The sequence below is a fragment of the Cynocephalus volans genome, chromosome 4, assembly GCF_027409185.1.
Source record: "Cynocephalus volans isolate mCynVol1 chromosome 4, mCynVol1.pri, whole genome shotgun sequence".
Taxonomy (NCBI): domain Eukaryota; kingdom Metazoa; phylum Chordata; class Mammalia; order Dermoptera; family Cynocephalidae; genus Cynocephalus; species Cynocephalus volans.
Window position 1 is genome coordinate 80,156,013 of NC_084463.1, and position 26,246 is coordinate 80,182,258.

Here is a 26,246-nt window from a genome sequence, read left to right on the forward strand (position 1 = left end):
TTTAACTAATATTAGCACCACAATCAAGTAGTCAAATAAGCTCTCACTCACATTTTCTTTGGCCTGTCGATGTCCCTCTCCCATATTTCTTAAACTTGCCAAATATAGTTTTTCCAAGTTCTGTATTTTCTGAGTTTGTGATTCCTCCCATTCTGCCCTTAGCTCCTCTGCCAAACGAGTAAATTGCTGATTTCTCCTCTGTTTTATGTCTTCTCTTATCTGTAAGGCGATATCTCTTTCTTGTTCTCGAACCTGAAGAATTAGTATTCAACACTGGAAGAAAGCTTACTTGAACTTTTTGGAAAAGTTATTTGAAAACAGGAACCCAAATGAGTTCTCTTCAGGTCAGTCAATTTTCCTGAATATTCATCTTACATCGAATAAGGACTATGTAAAACAGAAAATCGAAGTGATGTAGAAAAAATAGAAATCTCAAGACTACTTCTAAAGTCCCCTAACTGATTAGCTTTTACCTCCCCCTCCCTCCGTACCCCAATCCTTAATGGGATTGCTATTATCACTCTGCTAACCTATAAAAGGTTAAAATGGTAAACATGATTCCACAAACTTTATATCCCAGAGGAGTATAGAGAGAGCCAGATAAGAATGCCATTTCTGTGGCACATCATCTCTAATTCTAGACAGAATAGCACCTAAAACACGCTTCACAAAGACGTAACTATATTCCTCTAAAGACTTCTACGAAAGGATAAGCTGCAAGTTTCTAATAAATTTGTTCCAGCCACCAATAATCTTTCCAATAGGTCTTCAAAGTCATTCTAAGCTTCCTGTTCTAATCTTCATCAATTATAGAACATTTAAAAAAATGATATTTCAAGAACTATTCTCCAATATTTATTGAGTCAAATAATACCTATCTTCCAACTCTTCTCCAATCTACTTACCATCTCAGCCTATTTTTCAAATGTCTCAAAACTAGTTAATATGCAAGTACCAGGGCACTTGTACAGCTGAAAAGGCCTTTAAATGCAAAATTTTATTTAGAACATTCTAATACAAAAAAATACAAATAATCTGGGGAAGACAAAGACTTTAAAACTGTATCCCAAATAAATCATACCTGTAGCAATCTTAGTTTTCGTCTTCTTTCATAATCTTCCTTCAAAATGAAGGCTTCCTCATTAGGACTCAATCTCAGCTTGCCAGGATTTACTACTTTTCTTTTCATTTCTGTATACTTCCAGTAGGAATCCTCTGAATTTTAAAAAGAGTAAAATGTCCATAAAGATATATACCATTAAAATAGGCCAGCAAAGATTAATTTTAAAAATTCACGTTAATACTTTTGACATTTAAAAGGCTGTATACATGCAAATAAAATAATTTGGGTAAACAAAGTCCAACCTATTTAGAAAGAGAAATTATAAATTCAGCACTTAGACCAGTGGTCCTCAGATGAGTGAGAAGGGGGAAGTAAAGAGTGGATCAGAATTACTCAGAAAAGTGTGCCCCCACCTACAGCAGATTATTGTTCACTCTGAGTAACCGGGACCTGACTTATTCCTCATTGGCATTTCCAGAGTTTATCTAGCCTAAATGTAAAAGAGCAAAGACTTAAAAAGATGTGTTGGCATAGAATAAATGTTTTCACAACTACAATTTAACACCTTGGAACTTCTATAACTTGTTCATACCAGCAAGACTGCTGTAATTTCAAGAGCTTCTGGTCCCTGGATTCAACTCCCAGTCTATTGTATACAACTTGATTACCAAGCATCACTGTATCTCATGGAATCCCATCAATCCCATGTTTTATATTCTACAGTAATTCTTCAGTAATTACATTGTGATTTGCAAGTGAATGACCATTAAAAATCCCTTTAGAATATTTCTGTTTGGATGTGTCAAGTGTTTAGATCCCAGGTTTATTCTTCTATTGCTACTGTTTACACTCAGGTGTTCTCACTCTTCTCCATAGATTATAATATGCCCCTATTTGGGGGAGTATGGTGGGGAGAAACGAAAAAAATTGTAAGAATCTATAGCTTCTATAATTTGAAGACCCTCCTCAGGTAACTCTGATATGAACATGTTCCCATTACCACCATTTTCAAAAATTAGACGCTTAACATCAGTACACAACTATGATTTTATTTGAGACAAGTCAACATTTCTTAGGTTTCCTTACAATGACCAGGCAGGCAAACTGGGTTACTATGTACTTATATATTTAATGTCCACATATTTAATTTTCCATGAAGCTGTCCTCTAGTAATTCCTGCTTTACTCACCCACCCACTCCTGACTTGCCCATCTATAATTCATATTACATATATATTCATATGGGTACTAATTTTATGTTGTCTTGGTATTACCTCCTCTAGTTTTTCATCAATTACAGTTTGCCCTTTTTAACAGTTGAAGGATGGTGGCTTTGGTTTTTAAAAATTTTAATATTTAAATAAAGTTTTACAATAACAACTAGCAGTAAGTTATAGCACTTACTATGAACACACACAGTTTTCAATCAGCTATAAACAGAGGGCAAGGAGTCTGCAGGGTTACCCAATAGGGACTAATACTTTTACAGTGAATTCTCCATCAGAACGTAAACTCAATGAGGGCAGGTATGACCTTATTGGCTGTTTTATGTCCATAGCCTAAAAATAGTGTCTTGCACATAGTAGGTACTTCAGTAAGTGTGTTGACTGAATGAATGCCTCATTCAGTGAAGTAATTCATGCAAAGTGCTACATAGGTATACACAGTCATTACTACTATCTTCAATAGGACTCTAATGTCAAAAAGGAATAACTGCTTGCATTTAAAAATCTTTTAATGCATCCTACTCATTTGATACTCACAAGGCTCTAGTAACGGTAGACAAAGTGCTGATTATTTTTCTCATTTTGCACATGAACAAACAAGGGCCTCTTGGGTTAAAGGACTTGCCCTACGTGAAAATATCTAGTGGCAGAGCCTAGGCAAGAATCTGGTTTCCTTATCCCAAACGGCTCCTAACTTTCCAACATGCTGAAACATGTGGAGAGAGGAAAATTTTATTTAAGTTGTTTTTTACAATTGAGGACTGAAGAACAGTGAAGAACTGAAGAAAGAAAAAAAATGACCAAGATTAAATTTAGTCTTCACAATGTGCCTTTATCAATTTGTCTGAAAGTCTTTGACAATTCACTCATACTCAGACTAATTCCTGATGCATCTCACAGAATATCAATGAATGAAAAAAAAAAGCCAGACATAAAAGAGAACATACAATAAAATTCCATTTATATGAAGTTCAAAACAAGCAAGACTAATCCACGATGAGAGGTAAAAATAGGTGTTACCTTTCTGGAGGTTACTGACTGGGAGGTGGCACAAAGGAGCATGCTGGGGTGCTGGAAATATTCTATATTTTGATCTGTATGATGGTTACACAGGTGTATACATATGCAAAAATTTCTGAAAAGGTACACCTAAATATGTGTACTTTATTCTTCGTTACAGCTCAATATAAAAGAAAAAAAAAAAACTAATTTTTCAGATTCCTTTGAGTGTCCATCATCTCATGCCAGAAGATTTTAGGAAAACATATATACACTTATTTTTAGCCCCTAAAATCTGACAGAATATCTGTTTTCCCTTGTGTATAATTTTTAAGATTTTTAAACTTATTTGGAAATATTTTGACTTAGAATTCCCATACACTCTTTTTGCCCAGCTTCTCCAAATGACAACTGGTTACATAACAACAATACAATGATCCAAGCCAGGATATTAACATTGGCACAATACTTTGAACTAATCTATAGACCTTATTCAAAATTTGTCAGTATCCCACTAATGTCTATTTTCTGGATAAGGATCCAATCCAAGGACAACATATTGAATTTGTTGTTGTGTAACTCTGGGTCCTCCAAGAAGAAGATGCCAAGATAGGATTAAATCCACAGATTTTATTAGGGGAACTGGCTGCCTAAGGCAAAACAGGGAGGGAGATGGTAAGAGCTAGGAGCACTTCAGACTTCAATGCAAGTTTGACACTGAATGAAGGAGGAAGAGAGGAATGAGTAAGTGCCTCTTAGATAGCCATGCAGTCTAAGGAAGGTGCAGCAAGGCCTTTGGGGTTTTTCAGGGACAGACCTCCTTTAGTATTCCTGCCACTCAGTCTTTGTATAGGAGCAGCCCATGAGAAGCTGGCCTCCATGCAATCAGGGATTTCAGAATGCAGGAGATGGTTACATTCTCATGACTGCCAAGGTTGTCAAGTCTCCTCTAATCTGGGATAGTCTGTCTTTCTTTTCAAGATCCTAACATTTTTTAAAAATACTGGCTAGTTATTTTGTTGACTGTCCCTCAATTTGGATTGGTCTAATCTTTTCTTGTGTTTAGAATGAGGTTATGCATTTTTAGCAAGAACATCACAGGAGTGATGTTACCTTTTTCAGTGTATCATGTCAAGAGGTAAATGATATTGCAAAGCCTTACTACTGATGATGTGAATTTTGATGGCAAAATTTTCACATCAAAATTTTGAATTTTGATATGAAGGTGATGTCTATGAGGTCTCTCCACTATAGCTACTACTTTTCCCTTATAAGTTGTAAGTATATGATGAAGAGATAGTTGAGGCCATATAAATATAATGTTTCTCATCCTACTTTTGCCCAGTAAGTTTAGTATCCATTTATGACTGCTGTCTGAAACAACTACTGTGGTCTTTATCAAATGGTACTTTCTATTTCCATTATTCCTTCTAAGCTTAGCAATTGAAATCCTATTGTAAGAAGTTTTTCCTGCTGTCCATTTATTTATTTATTAAATTATTTATTCCTATCAACATGGATTTTAAATTCTGTGTTTTATTACGATCCAATAACGGGGATGATACCACTTATCTTGTGAGATTTTATCCTGAGGATTAATGGTACCTAGCACATGGTAATCACAAATTAATATTAAACTTAGAAGATTTGGGTTCAAGCCCCAACACTGCGACTTACTACCAGAAAGACACTGGCCAAGTCACTTAAGTCACTGATTTCATTTCCTTAAACTGTATAAAGGGAATTATATCTGCCCCAATAGGTTTGTTCTGATGATTATGTGATTTAACCAGTGTGAAACGGCAAATACAGTCTAAGTATTAAACGCTCAAACACTCGCCATCGTTTTAAAAGCCGAGTTAGTGACAAGTTAATACCTGAGAATTAAAGGGGTGAGACACCAAATGAGAGCGTGCTCGTTGCATGAAACGATTGCAGGAAATGCTCTTAAACGGCTACCAGGTTTCAGGCCACGTTCGCTGGGAACCTGGGGGAAGTGTTTGCAGCAGTGGCGGAGGCCCTCGCGGCCGTCCCGGTTTGGAAGCTGAGGGACCAGTGAGGATGCAGGGGAAGCCCGCCCGACCTGACCCCAGGACAGCGTGCAAAGCCACTCGCGCAAAAGACCCCGGAGTAGCCCGACGCAAGAAGGAGGAGGCTCTGGGCCGGGCGCGCCTCCGGGGCCCGCGGCCCCCCGAGGCCTAAGAACCGCGGGCCGTGCTGCGTTCCCGAGGCGGCGCCTTCCCGGGATTCCCTTCCTTCGGGGCACACGTCCAGCTCCTGGGCCTCAGGGAGTAGTGTACCCCCGGGACGGCGGGGAAGCCGGCGCCTCCGTCACTCACCTGAAAACCCGCACGGAGTCAGGAGGCGTAACTCAGAGGAAGAACGCCTCAGCAGCCCCCGCCGATCAGCTGCCCCACAGCCGTTTGTGCGCCTGCGGGGCGGCCATCGCCGAGCTCCGTCACTTCCGTCATTCAAACCGCCCGCCAATGGCGGGACCAAACCGCGGGAACCGGCCTGGTCCCGCCCCCGCCCGGGGGCTTCCGGGCAGGCCGCGCTCCATGCGCACGCGCCCAAGCAGGCGCCAACCCCACGCTGACGCCTGTGGTTTCTCTTACTCACCCCAGCTCTGAGGTTTTACCTATTCACTTTCAGCATGCTCTTTTTACGTACCCAGAAAGGGGAAGATACTGGCCCAGAGCCATAAGAGTGGCTTTAGTCTTAAGGCCCCATCATAAAGATGTCTTGGGATATGCATCCTTTCCTATACAGACTGCACAATTCATTGGTACTATTACGTGCAATTAGTGTCTGATAGCTTTTATTTAAGGCCTCCAGTTCATAAAACAGCCATATCATGTTACCCTGTGCCACCAGAGTTCCCATTCATCTAGAACATGTTACGGGTTTGTCTGCTCTAAATAACCTATGGTCAGAGAGGTAGTGAGCACCGGTTCATGTTTATTGAGCATCTGTTATGTGCCAAATACACTGTGCTAGGTTCAGGGAGACAAGAGTAAATGGATTATCACCCCTATCCTAGATTTTGCAGTCTAGAGAATTAAACATACCAGGAATCAAAGGGTTAGAAAATGGGGGCTGCGGAGGGGAAGTTGCTGACGAGATTAGATCTGGCTACACTTTGGCTGAATACAGAAGGCAGGGAAACTGATTAGGATGCTACTGCATGAAGTGAAAGATAATAGCAAGAGAAGTGGATAGATTGAAGAGGCAAATACGACACCAAACATCAGGAATTGGTAGTTAACTGGTTATGGGAGGCAAAGGAGAGAAAGAAATCAAGGTTGATATCCAAGTTCCAGATTTGGCAAATGAGTGCATGGGAGTAATATCTTTGCAGAATACATGGGAAGAGGAGCAGGTTTGGGAGGGAGAAGTAATGAGTTAAGCTTTTAATATTTGTTCTTTGTTTCTTTTTTGGCGACTGGCTAGTATGGGGTTAGCCTTGATTATTTTGAATTTGAGCTGTTTATGGAATATTTAGACAAAGAGATAAATTCCAGAAATATTTACGATTCAAAATTAGCAGTACTTGAAAAATGGTTGCATGCATATGAAGTTACGGTAAATGGAGAGTAAAGTTAATCTCACAGGCTACTAGGTTGGGTAGCAATGTTGGTTATTGATTCTCAAGAAATCAGAAGTGGGAGTTAGTTATGTGGGCAAGGTGATGAGCTCAGCTCTGCACATGTTGAACTTCATTGCCAGTCATTTGCAATAAACAGATGAATACACTAGTAGACAGCCCACAGAAAGAAGTGATCCTATGAGTAATAACAAAAGATAGAGGAGTGAATGAGTCACTTAGGGAGAACTTGCACAGTTAGAAAAGCAATGAACTAAAGACCAAAGTCTGAGGAACACTAAAACTTAAAGGGAAGGAGTTGGAGGAAGGATCTGTCAAGTACATGAAGTGTGTGTTCCCACTTCAGATTTACAGATCAGGAAGCTGAATTACAGAGAAGTTCAGCGACTTGGTCAAAAGCACACGTAAATGAAGGATGAAACCAGGACTTGAATTGGTGTCTCCATCCCAAATACTAGGGTTCTTCTTCCCTGCCTCACTCCCCATTTCTTGTTACATTTATCCAGCGTCTTCAATACAATCTCAGAGATTCCCTTCCACACCCAACAAAAGATGCACCTATTATTGCATGTCTTGGGCTAAGTTTAGTGCCTGGCCATGGGTTCCAAAGCATGATGTACATTCCCCATTATAGCACTTACGAGTTCTTACTGAAATGAGTTGTTTATGGGTCTCTCTATTGATTAGATTCTAAGTTCCTTGAGAACCAGGAGTGCATTTTGTTTAGTTACCTGGCATAAAGAGCTTCCAGAATGTTTACTGATCATCCAAACGAATAAACAAATTATATGCTCCACTTTACCAGTATGAATCCTGGGCATAAATTCTACAATTGCAGATTTGGAATTGAGGCTTATTCTGTTTCTAATAGGAGGTAGTAAGGAATCCAAGAAAGCCTAGTGGGATTAGCATTACAACTCTGATACTTTCTAGGTGTGGGCTCTTAAGCCAATGAGTCTCAGTTTCTGTTTTGATTCTCTGTTGCTGCCAACCAAACCACCCTGGAATGTCTAAATGGTTCAACATTACAGCTGAAAGTTGATGTGGGCTGTGAGCTGAGATCTCAGCTGGAACTGTTGCTGGGAGCACCTACATGTGGTCTCTCCATGAAAATTGGGCATCTTACTGTGTGGTGGCTGGGAGTGTCCTAAGAGTGAGCATTCCCAGAGAAATAAAGTGGAAGCTTCAAGTCCTTTTAAAAATGAGATCGAGAAGGAGTTGTAGCAAGTTCTGCCACATTTCATTGGTTAAGTATCCTAGGGCCAGCCAGATTCAAGTGAAGGGGAAATGAACTCCATCTTTCAATGGACAGAGTGACAGAGAACTTGTGTCCATCTTAGTTCACAACTGTTTCCTTAGTAATACTTGACCTTCACTCTTCACAGGGTGATTGTGAGACTCAAAAGTGATGAATCATATGAGAGCACTTTGTTAACTCTAAGAGGGTAAACACATGTTAGGTAGTTTAGCAGCTATTTTATTTTTTCCATCTAGGACCTTCCTCTCCTCTTCTGGTACAGACCTAGCCTCCCAGGCCACAGATGTAGGTATGTGACTCAGGCTGGACAAATTGCAGTTCTCTGTCTTCCTTGCCTTTGTGACTGGCCCAAGAATGCATGTATAACCTAAACTGGGCCAAATTCTTTCGTAGGAAGTTTTTTACTGGAGCTAGTAGAGACAAATACTTTCCTCTCTGGGCTCATGTTAGGATATGAAGCTGGAACTTCCCCAGGGAAATTCCCCATCATGTGGACCCCACAAGCTGGTCTGAAAAATGAATCTGACATACAGCAAGGAGAACACAGAGAGAATTTTCACAGTGTTCAAGTCCCTGGATCCAGCCATCCCTGAGCTGGATGAATGGGCAGACGTGCAGCAACATGCCTGCCCATTCTGAAGCTTACTGATAGGAGCCTCCTTTTACTTAAGCTGCTTTGAATGGGAGATTTTTACTTTTTGCAAATCAAAAGTGGTTGTAGATTTACCTTTAAATTCTCATAGACAAGCAACATCTGAGTATCTTGGAGGATAGTGTAGAAAAATGGTTATGATCTTGAACCTGGAGTCCAACTGCCTGAATTTAAACTTATGGCTTACCAACCCTGTGACTTTGAGCTAGTTACTGAAACTCTCTAAGAGTCAATTTTTTCATCTATAAAAATGATGTAGTAAAAGGTTGTTGTAAAGGTTTAAAGCTCTTAGGACAATGCCTGGCACAAAGTATGCAATAAATGTTGTCTTTTTGGCTTTTATTTCAATACATTTGTTTTAGACTACAGAAAGCAAAAACATAAAATAAAACACTTTTAAATGTGTTCATTGGTGTTTTTGGTTTGATTTTTCATTAGGTCCTTTTGTACATTATAGGCCTAAGGAGAGGTATGTTTGTTTAGCTTCTAGTGTTGTTAACCCATTGGGAATGAACAGTAATAACCAGTGATCAAGAGGAAGAGTTTCCCCTAGGCAGTAAAGACATTTGTGTGACTCATTTCCATGTAATGCTTAAAAATACAACTGAAATAATTTAGGATTGGAGCAGTTTAAGATGTTTCTCTGATGGTAACAGTTTCACTGTTCTGAGTTCACTGTAATCTTTATCCACATCCAGTACGAGAAACTGACATTTAAGTGGGGAGTGAAAAAAAAGTGGGAAGAACCTTTGATAATTGTATATGTATTGGATAATTGTATATGAGGGCACTTCAAAAAGTTCACAGAAAAAAAGAATTAAAAAACAATATGAACATCTCCCTGAACTTTTTGAAGTATCCTTATAAAATCCAGAAGAAAGGGGATTTCTGCAAAAACAGAAGTACCAAAGAACTTCCAACTGACCACCTACCAACTGTCCCCTCTCTCCCTGGCGTAAACCACAAAAGCTTAACACCTGACAGTATCTCAATAGGCTAATTTAGTTTGCCACCAGGAGTGAGATTAAGAATGCCCAGGCAGGAGAGGAAAGATGGGTCAAGAAAAAAATATAAATGTTAAAAGCTATAAATATTTTTCTATAGGTGTGGGGCAGAGCTTGAACCAAGGAATTGAGCCATTTACTTTGAGTAAGAACGAGAAGAAAGAACAGGGACTTTCGCTGGTCTTGTTCATCTTTTAACTCTTTCTCAGCACATTGCTAATATAATATTTATCAAAATTACTTATATTTATTAAACCATAAGTGTTTGGGCTTTGAGTGACATGCTTAAAAAGACAAGTAAATCTAGATAAAAAGGAAAAAAATGAAGGAGATCATATAGAACCCAGAAAGGTACATAGCAGTTGAGGGGGTTAGGTAGTGTGGGGCAAGAGTTTGCAGCTGGAGTTAAAAGATGTGGGTTTGAACATATTCTTGATGATGAGTTAACCTCTTTGAAGCTCAGTCTCTATCCATAAAATGGGGATAAAAATATGTAGAGGGTTAGAAATCTTGATTCTCATTTGATTTTTAGAATAGAGTTTTTAGATAATGCATGTCTAAGGCAAAAGTCTCCAGCCAGGGGGCGATAGCCCATTGGTAGCGTGGAAACAGCTTGTCTAATCGACTCTAATCACTGCTTAGGTATGGGATTGTATACTTTAATGATTTTAGAGCTAACAGATGGTTGTCATACTTGTCCTGTTAAGAGATTTTAAAGAATTGCTGAAGGGAAAAATGAAAAAATGTTTGTTAAGGGCAAGCTGTCTGTTGGTGGAAACTTTAGAGACAATTATACTTAAAAATTGAATCGTAAGAATGTAACTTTTGCTTAAGTCATTTGAGGAGAGGTTATATTTTAGAAAATAATTGCAGTTTGGCCAAGTTAACTTTTCACAAATTGTACTTTGGACTGTCAAATTGTTCATTTTACTGATGTTACTAGTTTCCATTGTTTAAGTTATACTTAGCCATAGATAACTTTTGTCACACTGCCCATGTTTTTGTGTCCTTTTGAAATGATTGAATCAACTGATTTTTCTTGTGAAACTTCCTTGTCTTTACAATAAAAAACAGAAGCTAACTTTGAATCAGAGCTGTACCCGGTTTCTCCTTCTGACAGAGGATTTGCTGAGGTGCAGTCCCTTTGGGCTTCTCATTGCATTCATGTTGCTTTGAGTAATCCTTTTTTGCATCTCCGTTACACAGTGAGAAGTGTAACAAAAATACCCAACAATTCCCATACCATCCAACTACAAAACAAAACAAACATCAACATTTTGGGGGCACTCCATATACCAGAAATGTTAATACCCATCCTATCTTATACAGCAATTATAAAGATTACATTTAAAAACTTCAGTTTTAAAGATCATATAGAAAAACTGCAAATATCCTATATAGAAGCATATAAACAACTGTAAAAGGTCATAGGATGACTTAGCCACCAGTACAGACTCAGGGCAGGTAACTTCTGCACCACCATTCCTTTATTAAAGTAGCCATTTCACCTACTTTAACCGACCCAACTTTTATAGAACAAGGACAAGAATCAGTACTATTTGCTCAGCGTTCTCTTCATTCAAAATTATTTCCATGTACCTGTGAACATAACAGTAATTTACACTCTTGCTACCCAAAGTGTGGTCCCAAGACCAGCAGCATGGGTATCACCTGGGAGCTTGTTAGAAATGCAGAATCTCTGTCCCCACCCCAGTCCTGCTGAATCAGAATCTGTATTTTAACTAGACCTGCAGGCAGTTTGTACACACATCAGAGTTTGAGATGCACTGCTCTATGCAAAGCCCCTGTAAGGAAAATAAGTTTGATTCTATGCTGTACATTTTGGAATGAACAGATCAATTGGTATTTCTTAACCCCAATCTTAGTTTTCTGATTAGATAATGGCAGACCCTTTAGGATCACTCTTTTATTTCTTGATCTTATCTCCTAGAGTCAGTATAACCTGTTGCTGTCCAAAGTCATTCTTTTTAGGATATACTGTTTCTTTGACTCCCTCCCTTTCAGTTAGTAACATCCACACATCTGCTCCAGGCCTTATACGATTACCCCTGTGTGTGATTCTCTCAGCCATATCCCTGCATTTTAGATACAAGCCTTTTTGCCTTTCCCCTCCTCATGCAGGATATTTGACTCTTAATTGTACACCAAACATTCTCTCCCCTTTCTCAAATCCATAAAGAAAGCCTTCCTGTATTAGTTTGCTAGGGCTGCCATGACAAAGTTCCACAAACTGAGTGGCTTAAACCACAGAAATTTATTATCTCACAGTTCCGTAGGCTAGAAGTTTGAGGTCAAGGTATCTGTTGGCAGAACCATATTCCCTTGGAAGATGCAGGGAAGGATTTGCTACAAGCCTCTTTGCTCCTGGTGGTTCCTTGACTTGTAGATGCACCATCCCATTTTCTGCTTTCAGCTCCACATAGTGTTCTGCCTGTGTGTGCATGTTACCAAAACCCCAAAGGTCCATTTTCTCGCTGCTCAATAGCCAATAATTGAGAGACAAGTGTTGGTGTAAGGAAAGGTAGCCTTTAATCAGGAACCCGGCAGCCTGGGGAAATGGTGGACTCATGTCTCAAAGACCATCTCCACTTTTCCCAGACATGCCAAAGGGTTTTATAGGTGGTAGGGGTTGATTCATGGGGATCTAAGCAGGGACGTGCAGGCATAATCATAAAACTGCAGATAAACATCAAAGAACTTCTCAGGTGGGAGCTGATTCATGGTGACTGTCCTCCATGAAGTCAAGTCACGGATTCAGTTCTTGTTAACCTCAAAAAGATCTAGTTAGTAAATTAGTAAAGAATGGCCACCTGGGTTAATAATATGTTTTATAGTAATTCTGTGTACAGTGTGAGCAAAAGTCATTATGTTCTAGCAATCATGTGAACAAGAATCATTGTATTCTAATGTCCAGCTGCAAGCTCTGTGGTTCAGTTTACAACAGCAAGAAAAAAAACTTTTTAAGTTAGGAGTTTAATAAAATGGAGTCACTTCTATTCAGGCTGTTACATGTGTATGTGCACAAATTTCCCCATTTTATAAGAACACTAGTCATAACAGATTTGGGGTCCACCCTACTCCAGTATTATCTCATCCTAACTAATTACATCTGTAATAATCCTGTACCCAAACAAAGTCACATTCTGAGTTGCTAGGGATTGGGATTTCAATGTATGAATTTTGGCGGTGTTACCAGGCCTAGGTCTGGCTGCCTGTTCCCTTTGAAAAGTAAAACACTCAACAGTCAAATGTTGGTGAAAATGGAAGCAAGCCACTGATTCTTCAAAGGACACCAGCTGGGTGTCTTCCAATTTAACTCTGATACTATCTACCTAGAGATAGCATTGGATCCCACAGGTTAAGGGCTCAGTCCCCAAGACTGCCCCCCACTTCAGATGCTAGTCACAAGCCTAGCCCTCTGGGATTTCTGACCAACCAGCTATAAATTGGAGTTCGCACAATCCCTTCCTCGGCTTCTATTAGTTTGTTTGAAGGGCTCACAGAACTCAGGGAAACACATACTTAACGTTTACTGGTTTATCATAAAGGGTATTAACAAAGGATACAGACGAAGAGATGGATGAGATGAGGTATGGGAGAAAGAGCACTAAGTTTCCATGCCCTCCCCGGGCACGCCACCCTCCAGGAACGTGTTCAGTTTTCTGGAAGCTCCCCTAACTCAGGCCTCTTGGGTTTTTATAGAGGCTTCATCACATAGGCATGATTGAATAAATAATTGGCCACTGGCGATCAACTTAATCTACAGTGTCTCTCCCTTCCCTGGAGGTTGGGGAGCTGGGACTAAAAGTCCCATCTTGGTCTTTCCTGTGACCAGCCCCCATTCTGTAGCTACTTATGAGTTGCCAGCCCTCATTAGCATATGAACAAACTCTTGTCACTTTGGAGATTCTAAGGATTTTAGGAGTTGTATGTCAGGAGACGGGGATGAAGAACAAATATATATTTTCACAATATCACAGCAATGTATGTGGGATTCCTTGTTCCTTACTAGTGTGGGATCAATACTGTGGGACTCCAAGGGTTGCCCTCATCTTTCTAGTGTGCCTGCCGTGCTGCTTATTTATAACGTGAGCTTCTGCATGAGAAGGATGATTCCTTAGAGAGTGAAGCTGAGTATGTGCTTGATAAGCAGTGGGAGAAAAATGCCCTCCCCTTTGTTTCCATAAATCCGAAACCTACCCATCTTTCAAGGCTAATGTAGTCATAAAAATTCTAATATCTACCATTTTATTGAGCCCTCAAATTACCTGGTGTTACATGACTCAAGTGACAGAGCCAGGGTTTTTACCCAGACATTTCTAACACTAGAATCCATACTTTTCCCATTTCTCTCTGCTTAGTCCACGGCATTCCACTCCACCTCACTCACTGAATAAATAAATATTCCATGCATACTTGTATGAACAATGCCCTGTGCTTTCTGTGTTTCTCCTCCAGCCAGCTGTGATCTGCCTGTATCCTGAACTTTCTCTGCTCAACAATGACACCTTCTACCTTGAAGGAAACCACCATGTCTAATTTATCTTGCATCCCTGCAGGGCTAGGTAGAGCACAGTGTTTGAATCACAGGCAGCCCTCAATAAATATCTGATGAACAAATGAAAGAATGTATGTACCCACAAATATTAGACATTAGATTCTTTTATAGGTCTGTTCTGATTATCATAATATTATCTAGCTTAAAAAATAACTCTGGGGTTTAATTCATTTGCCAGTAAGGGGTCTTTCCCTCCATATATCTCATGTGATAAAACTTTGGCTCTAAGAGTGTGCCTGGTGTACTGCCTTTTATCTGACTTGTTCCAAAGCAAGTAGCATTTGAAGACCCAATTTTCAGGTCAAATCAGTTGAAAATGATCTTATCACCATTTCAGTCATGCTCCACTCATAATAGAACCACCTTTCTGGAGGTCCCAGAACCTCCTCCAGCAAGTTTCATTTCTCTCACACCATCTCTGTGGGTTACACATTTGGGCTCATGTTGACCTTTCTCCTTTGGATAAATCCCTAATCGTATTTCTGTAAGTTAAATCTCTTATCTCCAATAACACTTCCCAGGTTTCAAGCTTCTATGCTCCCCTTCCCCACCCTTTCTCTATCTCTTCCTCCCATCTTTGCTCCTGAGACTTCACTATTGGGATCCCATTTTTTGGAATTTCTCTCCAAGTCCTCCAATAAGGATCTATTCATCCTGCACATTCTCACCTCAGCTTTACTAAAGAGCTAAGGACTTCATAATGTACCCTGATATCATCAAGCCACCAGGCCCAGGTCAGAAGAGGGATCCCTTTTCAGTACAGGCTCGTCTTTCACCTTCAACACTAGTCACAACATACCATTCTCAAGAAAGACTTAAAATAATAAACAACCAGGGCATGGAGAGGGGACCAGACCTCTCTCCCACAACCAGGCACACTGAGCCAGCGACTTGGGGCCCACCCAGAGAACCGGGGTATGGAGTCGGGCACCGGACCTCTCTCCCACAACCAGGCACAACATGCCAGCAACTCAGAGCCCACCCAGAGACCCAAGGCATGGAGAAGGGAACTGGACACCCCTCCCACAACCAGGCACACCATGCCAGTGCCTCAAGCCCTGCCCGGGGACCTGAGGCATGGAGAAGGGGTTTGGACCTCTCTCCCACAACCAGGCACACCAAGCCAGTGCCTTGGGTCCCACCCAGTGGCCCGAGGTATGGAGCCAGGAACCAGACCCTCCTCCCACAACAAGGCACACCACAACAGTACCTTGGGGCCCACCCAGGGACCCAAGGCAAGGAGAAGGGGACTGGACCTCTCTCTCACAACCATGGACACCATGCCAGCACCTCGGGGCCCACCCAGCCCAGAAGCATGCAGAAGGGGACTGGCCCTCTCTCCCACAACCAGGTACACCAAGTGAGTGCCTTATTTCCCACCCAGTGACCTGAGGTATGGAGCCAGGGACTGGACCCTCTTCCCACAGCAGGCACAAAATGCCAGCACCTCGGGGCCCACCTGGGTACCCAAGCTATGGAGAAGGGGACTGGACCCTCCTCCCACAACCAGGCACATGGCGCCAGCACCTTGGGGCCTGCCCAGGGACCAGAGGCATGGAGAAGGGGACCAAACACACCCCACAACCAGGCATACCACCAGTGCCAAGGAGCATACCGAAAACAGCACCTCCACATGGGTGGCCCACCACAGCCACCACAATAACCATGGCTGCTGCAAAAGTGGCTAGACACCACAACCACTACACAGATGGTCCGCCAACCACTGGAGTGCATTCACACAAGAAGAGTCACCAACAGAGACAAAAAAAAGAAGAGGATGTCTCTTTCCACAAAACCCATTTCAGAGTGACAGAAGAAGCATCTGCTCTGTGATAATATTGGGGGACCTGATCACATCTCTCAGCATTGGACAGATCATCTAGGCAACAAATTAACAGAATAACCATTACTCTTTCAGAAGGAGAGAAGAAATCTAGGGCAATTAGAGGCGGGAGGGGGAGGGAATGGGGGAAGGGCAGAGATTGGACAAGGGGCATAAAGAATAATTACGATTTGTAACAATCTATATGCTAGTAATATTGATTTAACCAACATATCTCAATGTCAACCCCCAAAATATGTATAATCGATTTTGATTCGATAAATAAATAAAATAAATAAATAAAATAATAAACAAAACCATTACATGGTCTATGGTTTCCCAAGCACTCACTGAGAGCAGAATTGTTACCATCATGCCTATTCAACAGATGAGAAAACTCATTCTCAAAAAGTCTCAGTGGCTTGCCTGGCGTTATATATCTTGTCAATGGCAAGAGTGGCACTCAATCCTCAGTCTTCTGACCTCAAATCTAAGGCTCTTTATGCCAGCACGATGCATACTAGCATGTTAAGTAGGGCCACCTTTTGGGCTAGGAAGTTTTGCATTCCTCTCCTTCAAGAACTATATCCCAGTTTTATCACATCCACCTCTGTTTTGAGGTTTCACTCCTAGATAGGCAATTGAGATTTTTGAAGGAGCAGAGGAAGCATTTTTGGCACTTGTGTCTTTTGCTCTTCACTCTTGGAAGTGACAGAGGCCCCCTTTATGGCTGACTTCCTGTGCACTTTCCTGATTCTCACCCTACCGTGATAGTAATCTACTCTGCGTCTCATTCCTCTGCCTAGCGTAATGTAAGCTAGAGGACTAGTTAGACCAGTTTTCCTAAGCACATGTTCACATTTTAAGAAAAATCTTTGAAGCCTTAACACAGGGAAGTGAGCACTGGGCCAGTTTTAGGCACTGTCATACCTTTACATGTGAGAGCAGGACCAGTAGTAGAAGGTGAGGTAAAGACCTCACAGGGCCCCCTTAGTGGGCATTTTCCTTCAACTCCGGTTAACGAAAAAGCGGTGGAAATTATACTGTCTGCCACTAGAGGGCAGATTAGCCAAATTTTGGAAAATTTCCTGGCAATTGCGAAGTCACAGGAAGTTTTTCTTTCTTTGCTCTCACAAATTCCCCTGCATTAGACAGAGAAAAGAGGCCAGGATCACCAGAAACAGGAAAAGCAAAGGCAGCATTTGCCCTGCAGGGTACCACTCTCTTGGATTTTCTCCTGTTACTGGCCCCGCTCTGCAATCCCGTTAGCTTGTTTTTCCTTATCTTCCTGACCTCCAAATTCCGTCGTATCCCAGGGTTCAGTTCTTTGACCTCTTCTCTTTCCTATCTACATCCATTCCTTAGGTGATCTCATCCAGTTTCAGAACTACAAACCATTTACGTACTCCCAAAAGTATATCTCCAGCTTAGTTCTTTCTCTGAATTCCAGATTCATAAGCCATTTACCTGATATTTCCACTTAGATGTCTAATAAACACCCTAAACTTGACAATTTGAAAGCCCTTGATTTCTCTGACCTCACCTCTCCCAACTTCTCTTCCTACAGGCTTCCCCATCTCAATAAATATCCTACTTCTCAGCCACAGATCCCAGAGTCATCTCGACTCCTTTCTTTATCTTACAACTCCCATCTGCTCCATCAGGAAATCTTAATGACTCTACCTTCAAAACCTGTAGAATTCAACCACTTTCAACCCTCCACTGTCCCCTTCCCCATCATACCTCATCTGGATTATTGCCATCACATCCCAAGTAGTCTTCCTGCTTACACTTTTGCCCACTTTCCACCCAGCAGCTGCAGAGTCAGCAAATTCAAATCATAGCCCATCACCACTCTCCTCAAAGCCCTACCAATTCTGCCTGTCTCATTGACAGCAATACCCTGCTGGCCTTACCAAGGCTGACAATGCCTTGAATGATCTCAGAGCCCCACCCCCACCTGCCTCAGTTTCCCCCACCTCATCCCTCCTTCACCCTGCCCCAGTCTCACTGGCCACCTCACTGGTCCTTAACACATCAGCACGTTCCCACCTTCGCACCTGCTGTTCCCTCACCTTGGAATCATATTTTCCCAGTTATCTCTGCTTCCCTACTTCCTTCAAGTCTCTGCTCACATGTCTCCCTATCAGAGAGGCCTTTCCTAATGACCCTGTAGGAGCAGCATTCTCCATCTTCTATTGCCCTGACCTGCTTTATTTGTCTCACCATTATCACCACATGCACACACAGGCATGCACACTATTTGTTGTTTGTCTCTCCTGACTATAATGAGTCCTTCTTCAAGGCAGAGATTTCTGCCTATTTTGTTACCGGCTGTATCCCTAACTCCTCATCTAATGCCTTGCACATGTAAGGGCTCAGTAAATATCTGTTGAGTGAATGAATGAATATTCATCTTCTAGTGCAATTATCTCCTTGGGGTGTATTTCTAGGAGTGGGATTACTGACTCCAAGGGTATGAATATTAAAGACATATTTGACACATTTACATTCCCATCAACAGAGTGCATGAGAGTGCCATTGGCCCAAATCTCACCAAAAGTAGTTTTGTCAATAGTTTTTATCTTTAGTAATCTTCTAGGTAAAATATTTTCTTTTTATTTACCTTTTTTTTTTTTTTTTTGGTGGCTGACCAGAACAGGGATACAAACCCATGAACTTGGTGTTATAAGGCTGCACTCTAACTCTTTTTATTTACATTTTGGGATTATTTGCATGTTATTATGTATACATTTATTAACAATTTGTATATGCATTGTTTGTGTGAATTCCTTCATTCTGTTTTTTGAATACTTTTCTATTATTATTTTTTCCCTTGTTGACTTGTTCTTTGTGTATTAAATCTTTGCTTAAATGGCCAGCATTTTTTTGCAGTTTGCCATTTGTCTTTTAATCTTGTTTTTGATGTTGCCACCAAAAAGGAGTTAAAATTTTTAATGTAAATTTATTCATCTTTTCCCTTGTAGTTTTTTATTTTTCCAATAAGAATGAGTTACATGAATGAATATTTGAACATTATGCCTGCTCAGGCTTTCTTGGTAATGTTTATTAAGCATATTCTTTTCTTGTGGATAAATGTCTTGCTAAAGTCTTATATCATGAGTCCAGGTAGAAGGAGGTGGTATAGAACTACTTGGCCTATCAAACATATAGACCCATGAATCTGGGGAGCAGGAACGCTATACCAAGGCAAAATGCCAAGAGAGGAATTACCTGGGGAGTCATGGAAGGGTGAACTGACACAGTTGTTCATTATGTACGCATAAAGCAGGTGCCAAAGGGAGAGCATTGTGTAGCTCCTGGGAGCTGCACACTCACATTGTTCTGCTCCAGGGAGAGACATGTAAATGAACACAACTACACAGTTCTGGAGAAACAGAAAGGTTTGCGTTGACAGGTTTCTCAGCTTGCAGAACCGCATATCCACAAGCTACTTCCCTTCCTCTGTCAGTGGTATTGGCTGACATATATCACCACAAAGTGGTGTTAGACATATGCACAGGTGAGGCAGGTGTCTCCCCATCCATAATCACCCCCTGTGTGTGTCAGGCACTAAAGATGTTCTCAGGTGCAGGAACAGCACTTTCTGGTCCCAATATAAATTCCCACCCATTGCGCCACAGATGGGGTTAAGGTGTACTGAGATATTTATTCCTCCCTGGCTCTCAAAGCTGTTGTTGCAGGGCCTGGGTGGCCTGAATCCCCTACCCTTACTCCTCAAAGCACTGTTTGTGGACTAGCAGGATGGGCATCTTCTGGAAGCTTGTTAGAAATGCAGAATCTCAGGCCTCATCACAGAATCAGCATTTCTACAAGACGCCCACGTGATTGTCTGCCCATTTAAATTTCAGAGGCTGTGCCCAAGACAATTGACTCTGATTTTGAACAAGCCCGTCGTTTTATTCCACTTCAATGTATAAATATGATCTTTCTTTCTTTGTTTCTTGATCGTGAAAACATTTGGAGAGCACTGATTATTATAATCAGAGCTAGAAAGAGTGTCAAATAATGTTGTTGCTGCTGATGTTTGTTTAATAGTTCCTGTTTCTAGAATGTGTGGACACTATTTAGGACTTGATTTTGTTGGCTTTGCAACCTTCTCTAATAGTTCACGTGTAATTTAAGGCTTGCTCCTTTTTCAATAAGATGGTGAGACCCTAAAGAACAAGGAACATTTCATCTTATATCTCTTCTCTATAATTTTTTTAATACCATAAAGCAGTGTTTTGCAAACTTTGCATAGGCATCACTGTGTGTGGGGAGGTGTCTTATTAGTATGCAGATGTAGGAGCCAATGAAATTTCCTTTTCATACCTGAAGGGTCACTAATAAAAATCAACTGTCAATATCTAATTAATATGAAGAAAAGGCATAACAAAGTTTATTATTTTAATGTACTGGAAAGGGGCAATGCACAGCGGAATCACAAGAGAGTAATTTTCCAATTTTCCAGTGGGGTACAGAAGCTTATATACCAATTTTCACAGGGAAAGGGGAGATCAGGGATATAGGAATAAATGATTTTAGGAGGACTCAATGGGCCTAGAGAACATACAATGTCCTGAACAAAGTTTATTTGGCCTGCAGAGCAGACACTGACTGGTAAATATTTCTCTTCAAAATGCCTAATGGAATGAATGGGACCAAAATAGAAGACAATGGTTTATGACAAAAGTCTGTCCACGCACCTCAGTCTTTCTTCCTGTGATATGAGTTAAGTTAATGAAAACTCAGAGAAAGGGCCAGAAATAATGTCTCCTTTGGCAAGTCTGGACTTTAGGCAGATAAAGGAAAAGCTTCATCTTGTGCTTTGGAGAGTGACGGCGGTGGGTTGGGGGACTGGAGGCAGGGAGGTCAGAGAGAACTTGAGGCTGCTCTTTTATTCCAGCATGTCCAAGTACCATATTTGGCGCAACAGCCTCTGAGCTCCAACACAGATTTTTATTCAGTAGATCTGAGATTCTGCATTTCATGGAAGCTCTCAGGTGACATTGGTACTGATGGTCTATGGACCACACTTTGAGTACAAGGTTGAGTATTCATTTTACTCTCACAGCATGTTTCTGAGGTAGGTGGGCTAGATAATATCCTAGTTTTATAGATAAGGCATCTGAGGAACTGGGTGTTAAAGAACCATGCCAAAGATCTCACTGCAAGTAAGTGATGGAGTTGGGCCCCCCATGATGTTTGCTTCTCATTTGTGCAGTAAACAATAGAAGGGCATATGAAGGCTGGCCATAGAATTGGGAGAGGCTCCAGAGCAGTCTTGGGTCTAAGGCCAAAATTTTCTCTCTCTTCTGATGGCCATGACTCAGGCAGTATACTTTAGACTGGCATCATGGTGAACAGGAGTTTTGTACTAGGGGGTCTTTTGGACACTCTGTCAATGACTACCAAGATTCTTATCACTTTATTTATTTATTTATTTTTAAAATTTTTATTGAATCATAATTGATTATATATATTTTGGGGGTTCAATGTTTACATATGTTGATCAAATCAATATTACTAGTATGTATATTGTCACAAATTGTACTTATTCTTTATGCCCCTTGTCCAATCTCTCCCCATCCCCCATTCCCTCCCCACTCCCACCTCTGATAACCCTAGATTTCTTCTCTCCCTCTGAAAGAGTAATGGTTACTCTGTTGATTTGTTGCCTGCATGATCCGTTCAATGCCGAGAGTTGTGTTCAGGTCCCCCAATATTATCACAGGGCAGATGCTTTTTCTGTCACACTGGAATGGGCTTTGTGGAGAGAGACATCCTTTTCTTTTCTTTGGTCTCTGCTGGTGACTCTCTTTGTGTCAATGCACTCCAGTGGCTGGTGGACCATCTATGTGGTGGTGGAGGCTGTGACGTCTAGCCACTTTCACGACAGCCTTGGTTATTGTGGTGGCTGTGGTGAGCCACCCACATGGAAATGGTGTTTTTGGCATGCTCCTTGGTGCTGGCAGTGTGCCTGGTTGTGGGAGGGGGGTCCAGTCCCATACTTATTACTTTAGATCCTGTGGTTCTCCATCCTGGATCACTTGTAGCACTTTAAAAACATAGATTCCTGGGCTCCACCATGAAGATACAAAATCAGAATTTTCAGAGATGGGAGCCCAGCCATCTCCATTATTCAAAGCACTGTGTGGTGATTCTAGTGGATGACGAAGATTTAAAAAACCACTGCAATTGCTTTCTTTCCATCTTCATCTAGCTGAAGAATGGAAGAGCTAACCATTATTGAGAAACTTACTGTGTGCCCGGTAATTACTCAGAGTGTAGACATAGGACCAGCAGCATTGGCTTTATGAGGGAGCTTGCTAAAAAATGTCAGAATCTAAGGTCCCAACTCACATTCACTGAATCAGATTTTGTATTTTAACAAGATCCAAAGGTGATTCCCATGCATAGAGAAGCACTGCTTTACACGCACAATCTCATTTCATTTTATCATTCCAACAAACTATGGGATAGTTTTTCAGATATGTGGATGTTGAGGTCTAGGGAAGTTAACTAACTTGCCTAAGGTCACATAGCTAGTAAGAATTCAAAGTTGGTTTTGTCTCACTCTAGAACCCATATTCTCAACAAAATACTAGTGATTCTCACAATTAGTGTGTGGAAGATTTACCTAGGGAGTTTATTAAAAATATTGATTCTTGAGCTTCCTCCCTGAAAGTTTGACCCAGCCATCTGAGGCAGAGCCCAGAAACCAGCATTTTAACCCATTCATCCAGGGACTTTGAAGCAGGTGGCCACAGAACACAATTTGCAAAGCACTGCACTTTATCATACTTACTGAATATGCTTTTGGAGAGAGAACTTCCCTGTATTTCCAAGGCACTTCAAAATGAGGGTTTGGCTGATAGTAAAATGGATTTTCCACCGAATCCTGGACTGAGATCCTCTAGAAACCTTTGGATCCCATCCTAACCTTTGGATCCCATTCCAACCTTTGGGAGAAAGTGTGGAATCCCACTATAGCTGGACAGATCATCACAGTAGGGGTTTGGTTGGATTCTAGACAGATAGTGAGACCAGGTAAGGGAAAGATCTGGGATCTGTTCAAGAACAAACTCAAAAGCTTATTATTTTTCACACTCTACAAAATTGAACATAAGCAGGGATGTTGGTTACCTTTTAAAATTTTTATTATGATTTCATGTATAATTTAAATCACTGGATGGCTGTAACTCCCGCTAATAAATTGTGTACACCCAGAACACAATAAAAATCATCCAACACAGCAGAATTGGTCTGTTCATTGCTGAACTCCTCAGGGCATGGAAGAGTTAAAGAACAATGAAGAATAGCCACAGAGGGGCAGAATCTTTCCTCTTGAATTTTATTTCAACAAAATTCATTTTTAAAACATTTTGTAAAAGGCAAAAGATTTATATGATCCGTGGAGAAACCAGAGTATAAAACATATTTTGTTTGACATAACATTCCTCTTCTGAAGACCTCAGGGTGCTACCCACATGCACACATATGTTCACATTCCCTTCATTGAGCAGCACAGGACTGATGTCTGAATAGACAGAGAACTAAGGGGAAAGAAGTAGAAAGAATAAGTAGTGGAAATTATTTTGTAAGACTAACCATTTCGAGTCCATTTATTCATTATATTATTAAACACCATTTAATTGAACATTTGTTGCACTCCAGGCCATTTGGTAGTGACTTAAGGCTCAAATAGGAGTATGGCACCATCTCCACCCTCAAGGTACACAGGTATCCTGGAGCAGTGGGGTGGGGGAAGGAGGGAAAATACCTACATACACAATTTTCATACATTAGCTTAATGAAGGAAATGCCTTCCCAGAATATATCTCTCTGGAATTTATCTGTTATCAATAAGGAGGAAATCTAGGGCTTGAAAAATGAGCAGCCACCAATTTTTGAATGCCTACTTAGTATCAGACATGCCTCACAGCCACTAGCAACCCCTGAACAGTTAACCCAGACCCACAGAGGAGAAGGTGAAGCCCCGAGAGGGTGAAAACGTTCCCACAGTAACACTGGGGGAATGTGGCATAATCAGGACTTAACGTTTGTCAGACTCTAGAGCAGTGTTCTTTTGAACGTGTCACCTTATTTCCATGGTTGAGAAGATGAGAAAGAGAAGCGGAAACACATATGTGAATAAAATTTGACATAGAAAGTAACACCTCTAATAATTACCGCTGGGTTTTTAGAAATTTGACTTTGTAGTATTGGATAGAGTATGAAAATGTACTAGATTAAGTAGATAGCTAGGTAAGGTCAGATGGGTGATTTCCTATTATAAAGTCTAAAAGAGACTCACGTACTGAGAGTCCAACATGGACTTCTAATAATGCTTAGTTTACCTAAAGGGGACCCTGCTGTCAAGCAGGATGCTAGATTTTGGGATGAGATTTTGTTAAGGTCCTTGACCAGAAAAACAGATGAAATCAAGTGACTCAGAACATTACTCACCACTACCCAGGTGCTGAAATCATCATAGAACACATTGCTTTTCCCTGGCTGATGGGTCTGTCCTCCTTCTCTGAAGATCATTGTGTGCTGGGACTGGAATCAAATCTGACAGTCTGTCTGTTTAAAGTTGCTGTAAGACTTAGGAATTCAAGGATGTGTGCTACAGTAACAAATAAGACTCCCAAATCTCAATGTTTATAATAACAAAAGTTTATTTCTCACTCCTATGTCCATCATGGAACAGCTTCAACTCTGTTCCACATCTCCATGTTGGGACCAGGCTGATGGATCAGGCTTTTCTTGGAACATTTTCTGTCATTGAGACAGAGGGAAAAGAGAGTTGGCAAACCATGCTCTGGTTTTTATTGTCTCTTCTGCTCACTGTCCATTGGCTAAGTGAGCCTATAGCTACTCTGAAATTCTACAGGGCAGGCTTTTCTAATCCTCTCACAGAGAGCAGAATCAGAATATTTGGTAATAAGTAAATTCAACCCACTATAATGAGTCCAGAGTTTTGAGGATCATGCTTGAGATCTAAAGTCAGGGGTCAAGTTCAATGTATGAGAGTAGGGCCAGAAATGAAAGTGACCAGTGAGGCTAGAATCCATCAGAACTAGAGGAGCACAGGAATTCAGAGCAAGGGTAGGATCAAGGGTGACTGCATAGACACCCTGGATGGTTTGTGTCCACTGATCAGTGGCTAGCTGGGACATGGTGAGCTGGCTGGTTTAAAGGTTCGAGAATGTGCAGGCTTGGGGAACAGAATTCATCAGGGTTCTTCTGGGCAGTCTGAGCTATCCATTTTATGTTTGCATGGATCAGTGCTGTCCCTTCATTGTCTTGTCTTCAGCTCTCCAGACACTGATAATCTTGGAGAAACTGAGGCAGCATGTTATGCTAGTGATGGATTCTAGAACATTTCCCAGGTCTATGGCCTGAGGGATCATTTTTAGGAACTTGAATGATTTTTTTTTCTTAAAACAAGTAACTTATATTGAACAAAAGCCTCCCAACCCACTTTAAAGGACTTTTGATAATGAGATGATACAATTAGGAAGGTCTTGCAGATAGCTGCTTGCCTGGACTAAGTGATGGTTTATGAGCGATAATCAAGAATGTTAAGTTAGCTTTGTTTATTTTTCCATTACCTGGAGCAACATTGAGCTAAACACTGTTACAAAGAGGAAAAAGATGAAGAATTGGTCCAACCAGGAACTTGGATTAGGCAAAGGATCCAATTCTTCCTCTTTTAGACCTTGAGAGTGTAAAATGAGTTTGGTTCAGCGCTCTCTGCTTTATTTAGTGCTCATCTCACTAGTTTGGGAATCTTCCTGTGAGGTATCCTGCACCTTCTCACATCACACTGCAACACCTTACCCAGGTTTGCCTCTCAAGGCAGAATCTCAGTCCCCAAAATTCTCTCTCTTTTCTGCACTATCAAAATTATCATTTAATTCCCTTTATCGGAGCCCTTGGTTAGGGAATTTGCTTAAGAGCAGTACCTGAACAATCTGTGAACAGACTAATTCAGACTAAAGTATAAATGACTGGCAACTAGTCACTAATTT

General features: G+C 41.0%; 1 protein-coding gene across 4 annotated transcripts in view; it reads right to left on the minus strand.

Annotated features, from left to right (window-relative positions):
* CEP295 (centrosomal protein 295) overlaps window positions 1–5,696 on the minus strand; it is a 53,631-nt gene extending 47,935 nt beyond the window's left edge. For all 4 annotated transcript variants that reach the window (XR_010023350.1, XM_063092822.1, XM_063092821.1 and 1 more), the window contains exons 1-3: window positions 5,627–5,696; window positions 1,082–1,215; window positions 52–252 (exon numbers count right to left, since the gene is read on the minus strand). Coding sequence is in view for 3 of the 4 variants with exons in the window: in XM_063092822.1 (XP_062948892.1) it covers window positions 52–252; window positions 1,082–1,189 (309 nt within the window). In the remaining variant the exon portion in view is untranslated. The remainder of the gene's footprint in view (window positions 1–51; window positions 253–1,081; window positions 1,216–5,626) is intronic.
* Between the last annotated feature and the right edge of the window lie 20,550 nt (window positions 5,697–26,246).